The sequence below is a fragment of the Fundulus heteroclitus genome, chromosome 13 (genome assembly GCF_011125445.2).
Source record: "Fundulus heteroclitus isolate FHET01 chromosome 13, MU-UCD_Fhet_4.1, whole genome shotgun sequence".
Taxonomy (NCBI): domain Eukaryota; kingdom Metazoa; phylum Chordata; class Actinopteri; order Cyprinodontiformes; family Fundulidae; genus Fundulus; species Fundulus heteroclitus.
The window spans coordinates 26,233,780-26,250,063 of record NC_046373.1 but is presented as its reverse complement, the minus strand read 5'-3'; the positions used below and the strand labels follow the sequence as shown (position 1 = coordinate 26,250,063).

Sequence of the window (16,284 nt, the reverse complement as noted above, 5' to 3'; positions counted from 1 at the left end):
GTGATTGTTTAGAAGGAATACATTTCATGCCCTCTGATGACTATTACAGTTCCTTTCAACAACATAAGACTTCTAAAAGTAAGTGAAACTGGACTTGTTAAACAGAAACACAGGAAAAGAAGAACAGAGAGAGGTTCGGGGCGGCCTGTGAGTTTGTTCCAACAACAGCAAAAAAGACAAAAACTCAGCGACCTGTTTGACTGCAGCTCCACAGTCGATGTTGCAGCTCCGCCTCTGATGTTTCCGTGACTACCTCGCTGCTCTTCGCCGTTCAACCTGTAGTACGTCCTAAGGTTTATTTATAAATAAACTAAAAGGCAACCGAGAATTGAGTTCTAACCTTTTGTTGCACCAACAACAACAACAGGCTATTTTTCTGCCTCAGCAGTCCTGACCCACTGAAGCTTAGGTAAGGAACTTTTACTACACCTCAGAAGGTCAGGCTAGAACATCAAGAAACGAGCCGTGAAGAGAAACATGACATCCTGTGCCTTGTAATGGTGGGACCATTTAAAGTTTGACTTATTTATCCAGAATATCCAACAGGAGCTGAATTGGTGAGATATAAAAAAAATATTCTGAAGGCAAAGTCTGCAGGCTAATAGGTTCTGTGGAGAGGTCATAAGGATTCAATATCTTACCTGCAGTAGACAAGTCTTAATGACATACGTTTGGACAAAGGGAGAAAAGTTTGGATCAAACAGGCAGTGGACCTGAGCTGATTTCTGCCATTTATCAAACCTAAATCTGAAAAGCTTCATAGAAGTTATAGTAAACACTATTTTAGAAAGATTTACGCCTGGACTACATTTGCGTTAGACAGGAATTTGCAAAGAATGACGGGGTTTTTATTGTTACAACAATATTGACTGTTAAGCACATTGGAGATCTCAAGGTCTTACCCACAAAAGATGTTTTCTTAGCCTGCTTATGCTTAAAATGACCCCTCCTGAATGCTATTAACACTATTAATTAACACTATTAATTAGTGAAACTCTCCAACTGGCCACAATTGGTATCTGGAGTTGGCTGCTTCTTTTTTCTTACTTTTGAAATGTACAATTTAAAACATGCTGCATCTTAATTGTTCTATTATGGAATTGTAACCATCCTGGAAGTTACAGAGGATCTACGCTAGTTGTATGCATCCATGTCCAACAAAGAATCCGTAGCTATGCAATGCCAAACATAAAAAAAAGAAAACTGCTTTTAGAACAGTTAAGCGTGTGAAAAAAATGCACTTTTAGCTGTAAGTGGAGATCTCATAATTAAGTCTGGAACTCTTTTAGCGTCCTTTATCTCATAGATTTGGTTTCAGGCGTGGTGGGTGGGGTAGCATTTATGTTGCTGGAAACCAGATCAGCGTTTGAAAGACAGCCAGTAGTTATAAAACAAATCCCATCAAATGATAACTTTGCTCTGCGTCTGCTGGTGATGGGGAAATAATGCTACCTATGTGCCTTACATGTATGTTAATGGCTTAAACAAATGGTAACATTAGCCATACTTCTACATATGGACACCCAATCAGCCGCAGCAACAGTGGAGGGTCTATGAAGCACTGACTATAAAACAGAGGAAAAACGCAGCCGATCCAGGTTTAAAAGCAGATTTTAGGCTCAGTGTAAAGCGGCTCACAGCGTAAGAGGATGAGCCGCTATTCTGCTCTGGGGACGAGCATGCAGATCAGTTCCACTTAAATGGATCAACAGTAATGTGTCTGCTTCATTTTAAACCAGCACGACGACACGCAGATGATCAACCGCTTAGCGCTAGACGCATTCACATTTGCTAGGGACATAAAACCATTTGGGCTTCCATCACGCCGAGCGTCTCGGGGCCGCAGAGAGGAAATGCAGATATTGACGTGAAGCGCTGAATGAAGCAAAACGAGGCCACGCCAAACATCTCATGCACTCAGTTTAATCAAAATGAGGGTAGGAGGTCAGTCTCACAGGACGCCGGTTAAATGATGCGCTCAGCAGAGTAAAACAGAGAAGCTGCCCATCTGAGAGCTCTGTGCTTCTCACAGCCGACGTAGGAGTCTGAACATGCATTCTTTTGGCATCTCCATGCTAAAGGGTTCACCGCCATTTGATTTTCATTAATTATATAGTTTGAAGCAGGGCGGCTGGTCAGGGGCGACACTCACCGGTTCTGTAAAAGAACCAGTTTGTTAGTCCATATACCTAAGAGCCAAGCCAGAGCCATGTCCTTGCAAACGTGTCCTTCATTTGAGGGTTGATTCTCGCCGTTTTATTGTAGTTTATTCATATTTAGCCCAGATCCCTACAGACAGACAATATCACCCCCTTACTAAAGCTGTTTAAAACAAGTGAACCTTTTAAAAACGCGACAGTCCTAATCAATAAGCTCTTATTCCCACCTGCAGCGCTGCTGGAAAACCAACATATGAGAACATATTTTAGTATACTTGTTTACTCCCAGTGCCATTATCAATAGACAGACGGTATTAAAGAACTGAACTGGAGAAGGCAAGGTGCTATCAATATTATATGAGGAAAGACTGCAATGGTTTTAATCTGATGCAGTACTGGTGATAATCTGACATTTTATAAATTACTGAAGCGCCGTCTTTTCAGTTTTGTGTTTGGATTGGCTACGGCTCTCTATGAAACAGCCTTTAGCTCCTGACAAATGCAGAGCTTTCTTCTTGCCCAGCAGCGAAACTGCCACTGGACCAGTTCCAGGGTTTTAGGGGCTAGAGTCACAATCCTCTAAGGGAATTTGTCAACCAAACCAATTCCAGCGCACTAAAGCTTGTTTAGCACCAATCATTTTTCCACCGGCTATAACAGTGAAAAAAACAGCTAACTGCTGATAGATGGGTTCATTTTGACCAACAATTAAAACGTTGTGAACATTTTACAATCCAGAGTTAGTTTTACTTTACAGTCCGTTTGGTGCTTTAGGACTTTAGGATAATGGGGTCATCATTTTATCTTCCCAGAGTTTGTTAATGTGGGTGAAAGTCAATGCACAGCATAGAGCTTCTTTCTCAATCAGTGCCTTGAGCTGACTTTAGAAACGGCGTTTAACTCCAGTAGAACCCTTACATATTACCAGCTCTTATTTATAAACCTATTTTGACAAGGTGAGTAAAACTCAGGTTAGAAAGACAGATCAGAGATTAGATGGACTTCTAGTCGTTCACAGACAACTATTCTTTTTTTTTTTTTAAAGTACTTGTTGATTACACTGTTTTTTAGTTATGGAAATATTAACTGACTTGTTTCCAGGGATAATGTGAGAGAATATTTAATTTCTTCTCAGCCAGCTCTGTTTAAAACACTCCTTTGCAGATATTCAGAACACAACACAGGGTGGGTCAAACATTTAATGGAGGACGTTGCTGCAAACGGACTCTTTGGCCATGAAAATAAAGGAAACGTGTTCTTTGCTGCATAACTTAAGGGACAGGCTTTGACACCCCCTCCTGTTGCCATTTCCTATCATGTATCGAGGGTTTCTAAAAATGCTCAGGCTAGTTTAAAGATAAAACAAAAATTGTTTTTGATGACTAAGGGTTGTCAAAGAAAGGTAAACCTCATTTTAGATTACAAATGCAAAATCCTAACGTGCCTAATTAACCCTGCGCTTGTGGCATTTCCTGGTTGTTTTCCTTTAATTCAACTGAGGGAGGGATGAATGAAAATAGGATGCTAATGCATGCTGAAAACAAATAGCAGCAGACTGAAGTCTCCTCCACGGTGACACAGAGCCAGACTCCTCCGCCCACACATTAACGTCAGGCTCAGAGGAGAAATCTGTCAGGGTGTCTGAAACATCAGGCGACTTTATTTTAAACTCCAAGTCCTTTGAAATAATTCAGACAGTAATTTGAAATTAAAACTATTTATTTTAATATACTCCATTTTAAATAAGCGCAACCTTTCAGAGTGCAATGTAGTTGCTGCTCTCCAGATAAAATATAAAATGTTAAAGTTCACTGAGATAAACTCAGCTTATGAGAAAGAATAAATAAGTAAATAAACATTTATTCCCTCTTAAAAAGTCACAACAGAACTAAATAGCAAAGATTTGGAGTTTGAAAAAAATCAAACACAGTCCGTTTCTCACCTTAAGGATACAGCTCTGGGTGCCCGCTGAAAGTGAGGGAGTTTGTTTGGATCTGACCCGACAATCAGTGTCAGACAAGACCTATCTGATTCTGCTGCCTCTTCCTATTTCCCACTCATAACCTACTGCTGCTTCAACAAGAGCCTGCCGCGATGATTTCCATCATGACTGGTAGGTACAGCCGATTCCCCATCACACTCACACACCCCGTGTGTGTCCAACAACAAATTTAGTGTACCGTTTTAGCCTGAGTTAACTTGTATGTGACCATTAAACATTAACTAAAAATCTTCTCAGAGCCCATAGTCTTCTAAACAATAGCATAGTTATATCCTAAATTATTCACAGCCCTGGCAGAATAAGGTTTAAAGTAATCTTATATGTTCGCCACAATTTCTCCTCTGACTGGAAGCAATGATGACATCTTGGGAGTGGCCCAGCCACAGTCCTGATTTGTATCTGATAGTGAATCTGTGACGAGCGCTAAAGATTAGGGTGATGGCAAGCAGCCCTTCCCACCTCAAACACTTGAAGCTCATTGCCAAAGATATATGGTCAGATTAGCAGCAATCAGTAATTAAGAAGAGTTTAATTGCTGTAGTCAAAACACATATTTATCCAATGGTTGTTTAAACTGTCATAAATGATTATTGACATGCCAATTTGTCATTAAACTATAAATGTTTGTGATGTATGTGATGGACGGTTGTACTGGAACTGTAATTTCCCTCTGGGATTATTAAAGTATTTCTGATTGTGATTCTGATTCTGAAATATAACTTAATTTTCTAAATGTATACTCTTCTTTAATTTCTTGATTATTTTTTGAGAGATGCCCGTGCCATTTCCTATTAGAAACAAACGTATCCTTATGGAATAAAGCAATAATTTAAAATCTGAATCGGCCAGCGGTGTGAATAGATCTTGGCTGAACTAGAAGTTGTAAAAAAGGAACATATCAGCAAAGCTGACCAAGTACCCGAAGAGTTTGGTTGGCGGGACAGTTGGATAGAGGTTGGTGTTGTAAATTAATCCCTTGTATAAAAGCCTTGCAACTTAAGCCTCAACTCCCCTTTACCTTTAAATTCGTTATGCCGTTTTAAGATTTACTATTGGCCTCACAGTAAGCAAACATTATCAATATAGCACCTTTCACAGGTAAAATAAACCCCCAAAGGGCTCTACTATAACACTGTAGAGAGATATCTGGCAATATGCAGATGTGAAGCAGTTATTTATGGGCTGCAAAAGGATTATGAAAAAGTACCCGATACTTTGAGTGTTAAAAACTGACAAGAGTCTTTAACCACGTTCTGTCACGCAAGAATTCGGTTATGAGCCCTTGCCAGAAGCAGAAAGGGTAATGTTACGTACACAGCTACATGTCTGGTTCACATGTCAGTTGCCCAAAGGTTAGGAGGCGAAGCTTACAAAAATGGCGGTCGATTTCCACATAAGTATGCAGATAAGCAGAAAAACAGAGCATCCTTTCAATGGAGACCATGCGGCGCGCTGTGACTGCCACAGAATGAACAAGCAGCTGCAGTCAACGCTTTGCTTTAACTGAGCCAGATCCCAAACTGACCAAAAAATGCTACACCAAATGGTCCAAACTGTTTTTCTGATTAATAGCAGCAGACAGGTAAGTTACATACTTAGAAAGTTCGCTTGGTAAAGGTTTGGAGCAGCAGCAATCCTTCACTTTCACCCTCTAGTAATGACATAAAGCAGTTCTTGAAACAGGGGAAGGTAGTTAGGAACCAGCCTTTACTCTGTGACTGCGTCTAAAACTGGTAAACTAATCAATGACTAATATATTTTATGACGCACCAATCAATCCACCAGTAATCAAAATCAGCCTGTTTTTTTCTGCAATCCCTTTGTTTTCTGACATCTTCCAAGCTCGTTCAAACAACTTGCAGCACTCGCTGGCAATTGCTTGTTTCCTTTAGTTGTTAAATCAAAAGGGAAGGTCACACAAAATCAGCTCGTATTTATTATAATCATTACAAAGAAAATCCGCAGGTCGGACCTCAAAGAAGACAGAAAATCAGTATTGTCCAGTAAAAGCCTGATCGGTTCCTCTCTGAGAGCTAGCTGGCTAGTGTTTAATTAGCTGACATCAAGGGGGGAATTGCCTTAACGAGTAACATCAGTGGGGGTATCATCAGATTTCTCAAGCAGCAATAAAAGCTACCATCTAAAACAAGAGCTTCAAACAGAAACAGTAACCAAGCAGCTCTAAAAGTAAAAAAGAAAAAAAAAAATTGACAGATACATTTTTTAAAACAAAGATTCAGATTGCAGGGCATTTAAAACAGTCTGGTCTTACCTGTCCAAAAAGCACATTTCAATAAGTATGAATTACAGATGACTGGGGACTCCTGATGACTAAATACCGGCACAGGTTCAGGAGGGTGACATTTATACGCTTAAACCTGCAGAACTTCACCCAGGTCTGAGCTCACGACTTTGCCCAAAGCTCGGTCAACTGTAATCTGCATCTGTTGCTTTCAAACTGTTTTAAATCATGAGCCTCTTTCTGCACGGGGAAAAGTTGACTCAAGGTAGAAAGATTTCATGTTAAATCTTTGAAGTCACATTCAAACAATTACAGCACTGATGTTTTATTGATATGCAGAGATAACATAAAGATCACAGCCTTACTGGCTGTTAAAGGGCCAGATGTCTCTGCTGATGTTGATTTCAGAACCAGGAGAGGACAGGGACACGGAAAAAGAAGACGGACAGCGGCAGGACGATGGAGGAAAACAACACACTGGGTGGAAGCAGGAAGAGCAGGAGTAGAAAAGACGGGGATAGAACAAGTAGAGGAAGGAGGCCATTAAGTGAATGACAAATAAATGTAAAATAAATAGAAACATGAGATGGGGAAAGGGTGTGGCAGAGAACTCCAGACGTCCTTCAGAGAACCCACAGCTAGAAAGCACCTGCCTGTAACTGTATAACACACAGGAACAGGTGCATCTGTCGTGCAGCGTCCCCATTTATCAGCTGAACACGGTGGATTACTGCAAGAACACTTAGTGTTGTGAAACACTTTTTTAGTCCTCTCATTGAAATCTGATGCAATATACAGAAACAGTCGACGTCACAGGGACTGAATGGCTAACTAGGTTTCTGTCAGACTGCAAAGTGTCCCATCGTGGCATTCCTGTGGTTAACAGTACTTTAAATGAGGGGGTCAGGGAACGTGTACGAGTGATTCAAGTTTTCTATCACTGCATGGAGCATAGTGTGGGGCAGCGCCGTCCCTCCCCCACATGTTGCTGCACACTGCCGGCTGAAAGTTTACAACATTTTACACTTTCCCTTGCTGGCAAGAAAGATAAATTGGGTTGTTTGGAAATATTTCCAGACACAAAAAGCACCAACAGCTGTGGTGTAAAAGGCTAAAGGACTCTTGTCTGTATAAAGAGCACAATAAGCACGTAAATCTCTAGTAAATTTAACAAGCGTTTATTCTGTAGTTCTGCTTAAATCTATGCATAAACTTATCTTACTTAAAATAATCAAATATTATGTTATATTATTGTTTTAACTGTAAGAATTTATTTTCATTATTTTAATAGTAGTAGGAATATATATTTGTTTAAACAAAACTAAATGAATTTCTCATTTAAATTCCTTTGCAAATACAGTAAAATTGAAGATTTTCTTTTAAAATCAAGGCTAACGTACTGTGAGGATCTGTTTACGTTGACTAGCGGCTTGCTGCTTTCCGTTTCCGTTAGCTCAGTAGCAGCTTCTGTCAGCTCTTTACGGGGATCACCACTGATTGATGCTGCGCCTTAAATTAGCTGTTAGTTGTGAACTGAAATTGCAGTTTTCAAAAATAAATCAACAAAACATAGGTCAGCTCTGCCCACTGCGACATAATGTAGATATGCGATGGTAATGAGTCTACATCATTTTAGATCCCAAATAAGACTGCATATTCAGAAACGAGCCCAAAAAACCTCGACTCATGGAATTTACAAACAGCTTAAAAAAACATCAACAAACAAATGGACTTGACACCAGTGGAAATTTTTTTTTCCCACGATGACTGTAGCTATTAGCTATTAGCAGTAGCTACTACATGGAGGACATGTTTAAATTGTCATACTTATTATACTCTGAGGCTTCTGTAGTAGATATTACGGCAAAGCCGTTTGTAATTCTGTTAGTGAGCCACTAGATGGTGCAAAAGTGTGGAAATCCTACACACTGGGGCTTTAAAGGGCACACATGCTTTTGAGATCTTTCTTTTCACCTTTAAATCATTCAGTTGTGGTTTAAGTAAATTTAAACTGCAATGCTGTGGTCGGAATTCCTTGTTGGTTTAGCTCCTCGTTTGCTCCTGTTCTGAGGTGAGTCTGGGAGCAACTCGTTTTGGTGCCGTCTCTTTAAAATGTAAAGGAGACACTTTACACCCCCGCCCCCCTACAGGTCACAGAATATTCCACTCCACCCAGTTCGGCCATTTTTGTAGTATGCTGGGGAACAGTGTAATGACTTTTGTGGGTTAATATACCCAACAACCGGATAGTTTGACTTATCCACGTGTAGCTTTGGCATCCTTCAGCTTGGACCACAAAATCGCAACAAAAAATAAAACTGCCGGAATTGCGAAACTGGTAAACCAGAAGTCCATGAGTTGTTTAGCAGCTCCACAGCAGATACTGTGACTAAATAGTTCAAAACATCTAATAGGGAACACAGAAAACTGAACTGATTGAAAAATATGACCCAAACACAATATAAAGATGCTGATGCAGCACCTGAACAGACTAAATTCAAATGTTTTGCACTCCTAGAGACTCCAAGTCCTCAACAAAATGTGTTCAAGGGCTAAAGAAAAAGTGGATTTTGCATGGTATGTCCCCTTTAAAAGGCCTATTACACATAGGGCCAAAATAATTGCAGCAAGGAATTTCACCAGGGGGGTAGTTTTTAAAACAAACAGACAATGGAGCATATTTGGTGATCAGCAAAAACTCAAATATCACAAAAAAACTCATTCATCTATTAACTGATCAGCTAACAACATGTACTTTGACTCAGATAAATGCTCTGAAGCATAAATGGAACTGATTGCAGATTCTGATCTCTGGATGATTGATTGCTGCATTTCTAAATCAGTCTCATATTTGCCTGAAGATGATCTCCCATTCTTAGGAGCCATCTGCGAAGGAAAAGCTGAGCCTTTCCCCCTAACATATAGCACAGCTTTAAAATAGCTACTCATTAATTTTTCACTAGCATACTTCCTGATTAATACCCATTCATTTAATCTGATTCTATTCCAGAGGAAAGAAAGTAGAAAAAAAATCTCTCCTGATGCTTTTGGAGGGAAACGTTCAATCTTAATTTAAAGAGTTGACAATCACACGCTTTTCTCAGAAATAAGTCAACCTCACCTCTAAATAAAACATCTAGGTTTCTTTGAGTTTTTTTTTTTTTTTTTTTTTTGCATCCAGTTGTGTTTCCATCTCCTGCAGCGCTAAAGCAACAGTGATTGATGCATGCGAAGCTTTCCTGTGTTTGGTTACCTTGGTAAACCTGCCTTTACCTGCGACTGAGGCAAGAGGCTGCAGCCGCTTACTGCCTGCCACCCAGCCAGCTCCCTCCCCTTCCCTTCCCTTCCCTTCCCTCCAGGATAATTAGCAAATTAATGATGTCGCTTGCAAATCAGAGAGACAAACACAATTACCCCACACCATCCCCTGCTTTTGTGCAACAGGGCCCGGAGGATCACTTTGAAACGTGCTCTATCAGCGGAAGATTGCGATCACAAGTCGGAAGAAGCAACAATTTTAACTGGCGTTACCTTCATGTCTCCAATGACGGTCTGGAAAAGCCCCCCTAGCGCGCTGCACTCCCTCTCCATCACCGTCTCCATCTTCAGGCTGTGTGAACGGAAATTGCAAACACTCTCACCAGCGGCTCCCGGAGTCCATAAATGACGCGGAGCCGAGCGAACAAATCACAGAAAAGGGTGGAACTGAGCAGAAAGCCTCAGCGTCGCGCTGCGGGGTGTCCCTGGCTGGTGATGGAGCCCTGAACGCGGACAGTCGGTGCAGCGGAGCCGGTTAGTTTCCGCGCGCAGCCGGTAACTCCCATGTCCGCAGCAGCAGGAGGAGGAGGAGAGGCATGACGGAGGTGGGAAGCGAAGTGACAGCAGACAGGAACGCGGCACCGCCGGGGAGAGCTGCAACTTTCCACGTAGAGCTGCGCCTCAGGCACCAAGACAGGGGACGGGCCACGGGAGCGCGCTTCTTTGGGGCGTGGACGCGCAGGGCCCTGGCCACGCCTTCCATTCGGGACAGGATGTTGTCAGGGTGACGGTCCTGAAGTCATTACTGAGCCAGTAATGGGGGGTTAACACGCAAACTTAATATAGGAACATAATTAACAGTCCCAAAATAAAAAAAAATAAAAAATGTAAAAATAAATAAATGAACAGAGCAGTCAACCAAAAATATAAAACGTGTCACAACATAAACAATAAACCCTTATTCATCATTCTAAAACAAATAAAAAATAATATTGTAAGTAAATAAAATAATTTACACAATGCAGGAACTTATGTTTGTTAAAAAAAAATGCTGCGAATACAGCAGTTGACTGCTGCTGTATAAAAAAGGAGCATAGGTATTCCTGCTTTTACAACATTTAAAAACTGATGTCAAAAAGTGTTCGGTGCATCATACAGAAAGTTATATAGTATTCCACGTAAAAAAGAAAGAAAAAAATCCCACGACGTGAGAAACATACGGACATGTTCTGTTTCCAGTATTCAGGTGTTTTACTGCATAGACATAATATAAGAGTAGACCCCGCATCGACCGCTTTCGTCTATGGGCGCTGACGGGATTTAGGGGCGCCATCTTGGGGCGGTCGACAGCTCAGTTCAGTGTAATGTGTTGACCAGGCGCAGAATCAATTTTAATCAATTAGAACTCGTTGAATATCGAACTAATTTTCACGTTTTTTTTGCCTAAAACTTTAGAACTATAGCTACTAATATATATATATATATATATATATATATATATATATATATATACTGCTTATTCACTGATGTCTTACACAGCTCTGGTGCCTTCACGGAGCAGATGCAATTTTGGAGAGAAAAAAAAAATCACATTCTAATAAAAAAATATAAATAATATATTTTCATCTTACTAGTGAAAAATTATCCCTTGAGCCCTGACGTAGATAGTCCCTCGATTTAAACAAAAATAAGACGCACAGTGCTGAGGCATCATCAGTGTGTTCAGCTTGAATCAGCAGGATAGGGTAACAGGTTGACCGCCCCAAGATGGCGGTCGTAATTCCTGCGCAGCGACAGTCAATGCGGGGTCTACTATTATGTTTATGTTTTACTGTACCTCAGCACATTTTCCTCCAGCTCGTTCGTTAAGCGCTTCTCACGTCGATCTGTGTGACCACATCGCCATCTGGCGAACATTTGATGGAATTACTATATAAAGTTGAGGGTTTGAGTAAAATGCCCCATGGACAGGAAAGACGAATTAAACTGAGGTGACATTTGAAGTCAATTATGGACTTTAAATCATTTTATTGGAAGAATTTGTGGCATGTAGAGTCTAATGCACGAGCAAAACACATTCAACATCTCAGATTTTGTACTCGATTTCTTGGAAGTAATAAACCTGATTTTCAAAAGTGGGTATTTAATACTTGTCTTGCTCATTTCAAGTACTCAGATATGAGAGTTAATGGTCCCTTGTCATTTTCTTCATGCAAGTTATAAGCCTGATGACACTGAATTACATAATGAACAGAACTTTGGATTATTTGAAAACAGACACCCCAATTCACATTTGCTTGCAATCCAAAACTTAGTGCAATTGACCTTTTTACTCAAAAGGCAGGAACTACCACAAATCTAGGTTGCATTGTAAGAGCTAAAAGTGGAAAGTAAAGTCTGGTTGAATTAAAAAAAAAAAAAAAAAAAAAAGTCAGATTTGATAACCTTTTCAAAAGGTTAAAGGTCCAACAGGACAAAACGGGCTTGGTGTGTTGTGGTACAGCAGCCTGCATTTGATTTTAATATTGTACATTAGACTAGTTTGTTTTGACCAAACTCAGCTGTTCAATCTTGGCAAAATGAGCTCAAAGATACTCAAGAACCTTTTGGGTCTAAAACAAAGTTTAGCTGTAAACTGAACAATTTTAAAGGATCTGTACTACCACTTTAAACTACAGGGAAGGAGAAAGAAAAAAAAAAAAAAAAAAAAAAAAAAAAAACTTGGCAGTGTTGCATAGTTCCATCACTTTAACCACACAGGCCTGCTGCTTAATGACAGGGAGCAAAAACACAGGGGTGACAGTCTGTACCCAGAAAGCATGGTTCTTTGTCATTATCTGCCTTGAGGGGGGAGAATGAACTAATAACTGCTATCAGAGAGGCAAAGAGGGAAGGGAATAATGCGCAGGAGTAAAGCTGAGAAGGCAGGGCTCAAACTCAAGTCTGAATCATTTTACAAATCATATGCTTTAAACACTTACATTTTTATTACCCACTGAAACTGGCTTTTTGACAGCGCTAGATTCAAAGGTTTGAGTTCAAAACTGAAATCTCAAGTAAGGGGTGCCCAAGTACAGCACTCATGAGCCTGTAGATATAGCCCTTACACCACATCTTAAGGTGTTACCAGATATTTGAGTTTTACTTTTCAGGCATTTCTGGGGATAGCCATCTATAGTGAGTTTTGCATTAGATCAAGCAAGACACCACAGTCAGACAATGTAGATTTAAGCAATTTATTAAAGTTCGGTGAGAGTCCACACGAAGCCATTCAGGAGGGCTAGGACCCTGGGAACAGAAGCATAAAAACATTTATACACACACACACCTATAAATACAAGTGTCTCAACATTTGAATATGCAGACTACTTACAATCAAGATGCCAGAGGCCATCAATCTCTGTTGTAGGAGAGTTGTGGTAGCCGACCGCCATGTTGGTAGAGAGACGCCATGTTTACTGGTCTAGAGCTTCTTAGGCCAGGTTTCATTTGTGGAAATGAGCTGACATCTTTGTTTTGGCGCACACTGGTGGCTGGAGAGCCCAAATGCATTGGCTGGCGAGTCAACATCCTTTCCTGCTGCCGGGCCGCTGGATGGCCGGACTGCAGCCCTCTGTAGTATCCGGATGCTACTGGTCTTGAACTCCTGGGGTTAGAGAACATGCCACCCCACCTTTGGTTGGTTTGCTGCACAACAGGTGCTGAAAAAGGAGAGGGCTTTTGGTGCCGCTGGGAAGTAGAGTGTGGAGACGTCGCACTAGAGGTATAAATTGGCAACTGGCCAGGATTGGCTTGCAGCACACCAGGCACTGACGAAGGCCGCTTGTGACGCTGCACAGTGGAAGCTGGAGACTTTGCACTCGGAGCATTAATGCTGCCCCACATGGCTTTGTTGGTTTGCAGCACCGCAGGTGCAGAGAACGCAGGGTGGTTCTTGGGTGGCTGGGCAGCTGATCCTGGAGACTTTGCGCTCGGAGCATTAATGCTGTCCCACATGGCTTTGTTGGTTTGTAGCACCGCAGGTGCAGAGAACGCAGGGTGGTTCTTGGGTGGCTGGGCAGCTGATCCTGGAGACTTTGCAAGTTGAGCATTAACACTGTCCAAGGTTTTAGCTTTGGTCTTGCGAACGCCAGTGCCTGGTGAACTGGACGGCACCTGAGATGGCTTTTCTGGAGCACGTATCTCAATTGCGCCACTCGATACAACACTGGAGCCATATCGCTTCTCCCCTTGGGATGAAGGTTCCCTCACACTTGGCCTCTGGTAGACTCTAGCTTGCGGCTGCTGCTGGGGAGTCAGAACTGAGGTAGACCTGTAACTAGAGACACTTCTTGGTTGACTGTAACTATTTACTTGCCTGCCGTAACCACTTTGACCATGGCCAGCCACTGAACCCCACGGTTTGGAACTTTCAGCTGACAAACGTCCAGGGATTTTTGAGCTAGCCACAGAAGCTCTTGGCCTTAGGGAGCCTTCATAACTGGAGGGTGCTGGTCTGTAAGAGCGGGGTAGAGTCCCAGCTTGCGCCGAATGAGGTCTAACAGTTTTACTTCCATATCGGTGGACATTTCCTAGAAGAAAATAAAAATAAAGATCCATGTTTACTGTTGATAGTTAAAAGTGACAGTTTGTGCACTTCATGGATTCATACCTGCTGCATGCATCCCAACGGTTATCAGAGAGAGCATTAGCATGCTGAAAGAGGTGAGAACAAAACCATTAGTCATAATTAAAACATTTTAAGCAGAAATTCAAAGCAAAGTCCTACCTCACACAGAATCCAGAAGCCATTTCTTTGGTTATGAAAACTGAAACCAAACAGGCTGTAAACCGATTGCTGTCAGCAGACTGGACCCAAAAGAAAAGAAATCCCAGTCACAGCTTCATACATGCTGCTGTGCCTGTGCTCCTTTTAAAGTGCTTTGGACCACAGTCAACCAGGCATTGTCTCACTGATTAATAATTGGAAGCAGCTGGGGTCTTTTTTGGTAACCTGGCAGATTTGTTTTTTTTTTTCAGTGTCAGTTGGCTTCACTCCTCACAGCTGTGAACCACCCAATTAGCTGCTGCAGTCTCTCTAAAAGGGCAAGTTCTTGAACTGGGCTTCAATTTCTCCCTTCTTGGAGTGTTATTCTTCAACAATGAGATTTTCTCGCAAAATTATTATTATTATTTTTTTAAAAATATTTCATTTAATAAAGTATTAAAAAGCAGTGATCAGCAATTTAATTCTTCTGTGTCCAATGAAAAATAAGCGTTTATACTCTATTTGACTGCATAATTTTTATTTTTATTTATTTTATTATTTAATTATTATTATTATTTTTTTATTATTTATTTTTAGGAGACTGTTGACACCCTGCTGTTAAAACATGAGAATATTTAACTCTTGAAGCTATCTGCAGCTTACTCAAGCCTTACACATCCACAGTATCTTCTGAAAGTGGAGGTAAATGGTGACTAAAAACACCGGCTTGACAACTGTGCTTGTGACAATGAGACGTCCTTCCCAACAGGCTTTGCATGGTAATCTGAATTTGACTACATCAGATTCTAATTAGAGTTGAACTGGAGTGTTTTTTGCCCTAATTTGACAACATAAAAGGTTTTATTAGAATAAATTCAATTGATCATCAATCAATTCAGACCAAGGTGGTCTACATATTTGCAGATGACACTTGTTGTCAGTTGGTTCTTTATTATTAAACTGAACTAAATGCACCTAGTCTGTCATACCTTCTATAAACCTGTAAATGAAATTTATAATGATCACCGCTTAAAAGATGTCTCATTACAGACTCACATTTACCCGGAGGAACAACTTGTATTCTTTTTTTATATTATAGCTAACAGGGGAATTTACATAAAGATGTCTCAACGGAAATAACTTGGGATGAAATATTGTTAAAATGTCAGAATCTAATCAGAATCAGACATACTTTAATAATCCCAGAGGGAAATTACTTAATCCCAGAGGGAAATTACTTATATATTTAATATATTTAATGAGAAATAGACCAAAGAGAAAGGTAATTTCTTTAAATGGGCTCTCTTTTTCTGGTGTTTTTCTTCTGGAACAGTCTGAGTTTAATCCTGAATGATCCTTTGGGACTTCTCCCCTTCATACACATATTTAAATAAATGTTTGGGCTGCTTCCTGCAACAGAGACACGCTCAGTTTGAGTTTATGGAACTTAGCCCATGCTCAAACAATATAAGGTTCTTTATAAATGCAGGGCTAATATTTGTAATGATGAAGCCCGAACTGCATTTCTCCCTGTCTCAAATTACCCGTAACCCTAACCCATTTTGATCTGAAGATTTGAAGGTTATTTTCTTTCAACAAATATGTGTTTGTTTCTGACAGGAACATGCATCTCTTAATAAATGTCTGTATCAGCTTTGGAAAAAAACAATTACTGTAATCAATAAAAGAATAGCATGTGGCAAACTATTGATATCCATCAGTGGAAAAATGTTTTTGGCATTATAGCAATGAAACCCTACTTATAATTGCTGACTGGCTTTTTGTATCTTTCCACAGATATTTTGATGATTTATCTATTTTTGGTGAGGAACTCCAAGATTTTGAGGCTGGAAGGACTCCTTCACTTGAGTCACCT

At 40.6% G+C, this 16,284-nt stretch overlaps 2 protein-coding genes across 8 annotated transcripts in view; both read right to left on the bottom strand.

The window, feature by feature from the left end:
- The window catches only part of LOC105916444 (MTSS I-BAR domain containing 1), a 72,140-nt gene extending 61,756 nt beyond the window's left edge, over positions 1 to 10,384 (bottom strand). For 3 of the 6 annotated variants that reach the window (XM_036145507.1, XM_036145508.1, XM_036145509.1), the window contains exon 1: positions 9,935 to 10,384. In XM_036145507.1, coding sequence (XP_036001400.1) covers positions 9,935 to 10,006 — 72 coding nt within the window. In that variant the 5' untranslated portion in view covers positions 10,007 to 10,384. The remainder of the gene's footprint in view (positions 1 to 9,934) is intronic. The other 3 variants (XM_036145510.1, XM_036145511.1, XM_036145512.1) reach the window with 1 other exon arrangement.
- Positions 10,385 to 12,885: 2,501 nt separating this feature from the next.
- On the bottom strand, positions 12,886 to 14,578 carry LOC105916453. Of its 2 annotated transcripts, XM_036145506.1 has the most exons (5): positions 14,430 to 14,578; positions 14,313 to 14,356; positions 13,729 to 14,232; positions 13,035 to 13,617; positions 12,886 to 12,949 (listed from the first exon to the last, which is right to left on the bottom strand). In XM_036145506.1, exons 1-4 carry the CDS (start codon positions 14,450 to 14,452, stop codon positions 13,055 to 13,057), a joined length of 1,134 nt encoding a protein of 377 aa, XP_036001399.1. In that variant the 5' UTR covers positions 14,453 to 14,578; the 3' UTR covers positions 12,886 to 12,949; positions 13,035 to 13,054. The 2 variants fall into 2 exon arrangements, with proteins under 2 accessions (XP_036001399.1, XP_021165391.2); XM_021309716.2 differs by having other exon boundaries at positions 13,035 to 14,232.
- Positions 14,579 to 16,284: the final 1,706 nt, after the last annotated feature.

Bases quoted from the DNA above. Each gene is read 5' to 3' on its own strand.
- LOC105916453 (XM_021309716.2), bottom strand. From the start codon at position 14,452: ATGGCTTCTGGATTCTGTGTGAG. The intron at 14,357-14,429 runs GTAGGACTTTGC...CACCTCTTTCAG, and splicing joins GCTTCTGGATTCTGTGTGAG to CATGCTAATGCTCTCTCTGA. The intron at 14,233-14,312 runs GTATGAATCCAT...ATTTTCTTCTAG, and splicing joins CGTTGGGATGCATGCAGCAG to GAAATGTCCACCGATATGGA.